This window comes from Limulus polyphemus, unplaced genomic scaffold (genome assembly GCF_000517525.1).
Source record: "Limulus polyphemus unplaced genomic scaffold, Limulus_polyphemus-2.1.2 Scaffold1512, whole genome shotgun sequence".
Classification (NCBI taxonomy): Eukaryota; Metazoa; Arthropoda; class Merostomata; order Xiphosura; family Limulidae; genus Limulus; species Limulus polyphemus.
Genome location: NW_013667122.1, coordinates 88,690 through 94,453, shown reverse-complemented (window position 1 = coordinate 94,453; position 5,764 = coordinate 88,690). Strand labels below are relative to the sequence as shown.

The 5,764-nt window shown below is 29.0% G+C and overlaps 1 protein-coding gene across 4 annotated transcripts in view; it reads right to left on the bottom strand.

Annotated features, from left to right (window-relative positions):
• Positions 1-2,254: 2,254 nt before the first annotated feature.
• Positions 2,255-5,764, bottom strand: part of LOC106463905 (protein FAM107B-like) — an 82,212-nt gene continuing 78,702 nt past the window's right edge. For all 4 annotated transcript variants that reach the window (XM_022391539.1, XM_022391540.1, XM_022391537.1 and 1 more), the window contains one exon: positions 2,255-4,257. In XM_022391539.1, coding sequence (XP_022247247.1) covers positions 4,165-4,257 — 93 coding nt within the window. In that variant the 3' untranslated portion in view covers positions 2,255-4,164. The remainder of the gene's footprint in view (positions 4,258-5,764) is intronic.

Genomic DNA, 5,764 nt, shown 5'->3' with positions numbered 1-5,764 from the left:
CATCTAGATGTTTACACTCTCAACAATTTCTATATTAGAAGTTAACAATAAATTTAAAATAGCATTGTTTCTAGTAGGTTCCTTGACCAATTAGTGAAGAAAAACATCTTAACAATTTCCAAAAACCTTCCTCCCTCATGATTTGACTCCAGCATTTCCCAATCTATATGCCTGAAATTAAAATCACCCATAATTATAACCTCATTAACAGCTGAATGCACACTTACAAACAACACTTTCAAGTCAACAGAGTTAAGGATCATTAATATTATGCCATATAAACATATGAAAAACTACTTAAATTATGGGAAAAGTTCAATGTGAACGACAAACTGGCTAAATTGTCAGTTCAGAAATCCTTCCAAATTCCACCTATTTCCAGTTCAGATACAGCTAATCCTAAATTTGAACTACTGACAAGAGAGGGGACAGTCAGTCAACAAGTAATTGTTTAGAATTACAGCTCTTAGCTGGTCTTGGTATGAGAATTATCTAATAATAATATAAGCAAATAAGTAAAATATTTCAATCTATAACTTAGTTGTATTAGAGTTACACAGCTTTGTCTCTCTCAAACCTACAAATCATTAAAAGTATGCCAATGCAGTAATCAAAATTTCTAATATTGGTTATACTTACCTAAAGGTCTCGTTTTATACACACACACATAACTACCGGGAAGGATTGTAACTTTAAATTCAGAAATATGTCGGTAGATATTTTTCACACTATAATTTTTTTTTTCAAAGTTAATATTGGTATTCCACATAAAAACCAACATTACTGAAGAGATATGTTTTGGGAGTGTTGATAATATATATAACTGTGTAAATTTTAAAGGTATTTTATTAAAGTAATAAAACTGAAAAACAATTTCGGTGAATCTGAATAATTCCTATTGTATCCTTGATGTTTCTGGAATGCGACTTATCTTTTTTAATGAAGCCAAAGGCCATCAGCAATAAAACATCATTAATTAAATAATATGTATACTTCTTAACTAAATCTTTAGTACGATCTCTAATCTTTGCCAAAAAAGAAAAAAAAAATATGAAGAAACAGGGTATAACAGAAAAAAAAGCAATAACTACCTATACATATAGCCAATAGAACTTTGAAACTGACATTTTCTTAATCTAATAAATATTTATACTTTAACCCTTGTCTGTGGAACTGATCAAAGTTCAACTGTCTCTCAGTATGGGTACTTAGTTGAATAATGATATATTGCTTTTTTTACTAATTAAATTAAAATAATTCTTAAACATGTGAAATTACAATTACAATTGAGTTTACTACCTCAAGCATATCTACTAAATGTACCTCCTAAGATCCCAAAAAGTATTTTGTTTCAAGAGTAAATAAAACCAAAATTAAGAATAACAAATATTTTTATTTCTTCCTTTTGAAATTCAATATGTAAACATGAGCCTATTCAACTATTTTCAGTTAGATTTTTCAAAATAAGTTACTTGTCTTATTCTAGCACTGTTAAAAGGCCTTACTCAGATATTACTATTAGTAACATTACAATCTTGTATTGGTCAACTTCCACTTTAATGGAAGTGGCAATTAAATTAAGCAATATAGTAAAATAATTAATGACTATATCATTTTGGTTTTCTAGAAAAGATATGAAAGTATTTAAAAGGGTTCATTGAAGGGCTACTAGGATGGTTCCAATGACGAGAGAATTATTACATGAGATATTAGTAAGATCTCTTTTGGTCTTTTTAGTTATGAAGTGTAAGAGGTGATCTTACTGACATTTACATGACTATAAATAGGGTAAAGGCCTATAGTTTCTTTGTGAGGCTTTATTCTGAAGCTAATAGGATGAGAGGACACAAGTTTTAAAATTTATAAAATACAGGCTAAGCTCCACTTAAGATATATTTTTGTAACACGGTGATCTGCTTATGGAATGAGTTATTTCTGACAGTGTAATGGAGGTTGGAATCTTACATGAGTTTAAAAGGGGAACAGACAATTTCCTGATTAATAAAAGATAGGTTTACATTTTAACTTTTTTTTTTTTCAGGACATTCTTGAAGGACCAAATGGTTCTTTGTTGTTTACGATAAGTTATGTTGTGTTAGCATGGTTTTGAAAATAAGAGAAAAGACACTAATTTGCATATGTTTCTCAAATTTCGTGTGAGTTGCTGTCTTATTTTAATGCACTTTACGTTATATATATAAAGAGAGAGAGAAAATTATTTAAATTTTAAAATATGGTGTACTAAAAACACATCTTGGAGATAATCATTTTTATTTTAACTAATATGCCAATGTTTACAAGGTAAAGTACTATATGTACAGTTCTTTCTCCATAAATTGTTTTTTTTATCACATTTAGGACTGGTTAATACCATAAAACACAATACAACAGCATTTCCTGGGTTGTGGAAGGGTGATTACATTTAATGTTTACAAATACAAAATAACACATTTTGACAAACATAGTTATTAATACAGTGCAAGAGTAGATCAACAAAATATTTTATAATAAATGTCATAATAGCACAACAATACTGGAAAATAGATAATTTTGATGGATTAATCATATAATACTCTGTTGCTTTAAGTTATAATAAAATATTTCCTAACTACTTGCTTAGAACATGAGTTAAGTGCAACAACACTCTTATACCATTTATATTCATAATATTACAAGTAATATTAAATCAATTTTAAACTATTAAATACCTTTATGGTGTAGTTTGCATAGTATGCCTATTTTAAAATATAAAAAAGAATGGATTCTATGAACAGATATAAAATGTAGTTCTGGTAAGGCTAGAGGTCATTACCCAACATTGAAGAGTTCGGGCATGACTGAAGTTCTAAATACTTATTGTTAGATGCAGCAGAGAATAAGAAAAAGTTATAGGTGCTAATACTTAAATTATTAGGCAATAAACATGTTTTAATTATTGAGTTCCTGAGCTAGGTTTAATGTTGAACTTTTTTTTATACAACTGATTTATTATTTTATTCTCTCAGAGGCTAAGAGTAACAATGAACATAAATTTTTCTGTGCAAAATATATTAAATATAATTTTTACCTTAATCTCTAAAGAAAATATGGAGAGTCTCCAAATTATTTATCACACAGACAAATGGACCAATAAAGTATCTTTTTTTCTTTTGCATTTTTGTAAATATTTTATTTAAGTTGTAAAGTTTAAAGGACATCAAACCTTTATTTTGTGAGTTTATATATGTCCATTTAGGTACAATTAATCCTCCAAATTCACAAGATAAAATAATAATGCTGAGGTTGAATGTCGTGTATCTATCATGTTGCATTAAGACTAGGTTGTGAAGTGGTTATGTCCTATGACTTGTAGGTTAGTCAAGATGCACTGTATGATAAAATGCCATCAAAGCATAATTTGAATAACTAATGCAGTGAAAACTAAACAAATACATAAATATGATCCTTATACTGTAAAGATGCCAACATTACACTGATACAAACAAAACAAAATAGTGTATTATCCTGGTTGTTTTATACAATATAAATCAGAAAATTATAAGCAATGCTTTATAAGCTGACTTCAATAGACTGAATGGTCAAGAAACAGTCAGAAAGAAACTTGCAATTGGATAAAATGAGCATGGCCAATTTACACAGTTGTGCTAAATTTTTATTAGATTATTGAAGGTGATAATTATGTATGTATCAACATTATTTAACACTTCAAAACCTTTCTTCACAAAATTCCTTAAAAAAACAACGAAAAAAAAAAGATGTCACTAGTTTTTATAAATAACAAGTTTGTGTATTCTTCCTCACATAAAAATAAAACATTTTATACATAATCCAGAACACTAGATGGTTTATAAATGTTCACATATGTTATTTGATTGCCTTAATACACCACAGGCTTTCTGTGATACTTAAGCAGCTCTAAAGCCTGTTTTGGTTAACACATTAGTGTGAAGATAAATAGTAGCATTCTTCATCCCAAGCTGTATTTTGTATTGAGAGTGCCTTCAAAATATCCACTGTACGTAAATAAACTAACATATTATATCAACTTTCATTAATCCATCCTATTCTTTACTGGATTCTGGGTCTATACAATTCCAGTTGAAAAATATTATTACTAATGACTGTCAGGTTGCTTCCTTATTTACATGAGTGACCAGTAACTTCCTATGAAATCATCTGTGAACGAACTTTGGCATGAACCTTTAAAAATTCTGAATCATCCTTCTTCTGTGGCTTCTCTTCATTCTCATCTTCATACTGAAAAAATCAATTCTTTTTGATTTTTTTTTCTAAACAAGAGTAAACTTAATAATACTTCCTTCTTTTTAGAAATACAACTTCATCAGACCTTTCTAAAAGCAACTCAAATCATAAAGATTTATACACAAAACAATTCTTGAAATGTAAGAAGAAGTAATAAAATGCTTTAAATATCCTTCCATGATTTGTTGTTTGACATTTTAAAGCTATTTAATACAGTAATAACTTTCTAGCACTTGAACATTTTAAAAATACAGAATTATATAAAACGTGCCAATTATACCCTGTTTATATTAAAACATTATTTAAAGTTAATTACAGAGATGAAAATAAGTAATTAAACAGGTTTATAAGGTTACAGTGAATCATTAGCACACAGTTATTCTTTTATTTAGTTGTATGCAAGGGTATGACAACTAGTATTCAAAATAATTATAGAAATGGCAAAAAAAATGTTTATAAATGACAAATAATACAGGAATGCCACCTTTTGTTGTGCAAAAATGGACTACAATGGAGTTCAGTTACACATTGATAGTTTACTTTGTGACTGGTTGTCATACAATCAGTCAGAAAGTGCCGCACCAGTATAATGCTAATAAAGGTACAGGTAGTCATACTATTCCTAGTAATAGTAGTGTTACCTAGTTATGGCTTCCAAGACATGTATGTAAAAATTTTGTCTGGTCATTGATACTCCATGAAAACAATTGCAGCAAGACTATGTTTCAATAAGAGCTGTATGAAAGACTGGAAAGGGTATGTGCAACTGAGACTGTTAACAATAGAAGTTGAGACAGAACAATGAAATTCTCCGAAAGTGATGTTAAGTATTTCAATTTATATTCCTTACAAGATAAACACTGGTTGAGTAAAGATCTTGTTGTAAATAGCATGCATTTTTTAATATTACCTCAATGACAGTAAGATAAACATTTAGCACAAATTGGTCTCAGTGGATTTGTAGCTAATTGAAAACTGCTGCTGAGAAGACACAAACAAACTGTGCATAGTATGACAAACAGTGAAATGAGTAAAGCTGGAGACATATGCTCTTTACAGGTGAATCTAAGTTCGAATTGTTTAGAAAATAAATCATTGTCAATGTAAAATGTTTACAGTAAAGTATGGTAGAAGATCAAATTCAATGACGAGGAACCCACTTTGAGACTAATAATGGTTGGAGAGGCTTGAATGGGTAATGAAGAAAAACTTTAATATAAGTTTAACATAACAGTAAATGTACAACGTTTTGACAAGGTTTTGTCATCATCAGGTATCCAAAAGTTATAGTGGTGATTTTACAGTGAAATTATCACAGACTGTATTGTAATAACAGAGCATGAAGAATAATTCGTCTCGTCAAATTGTGTTCTAAAATAACTGAACTAGCCTGCATGGACTTTGATGAAAAAGAGACAATTATTTAAAGCTCTGGACACAGCTGTGATAACCAACAGTATAACAAACATTTGTATATATGTTTCACCATTTTAATATATTA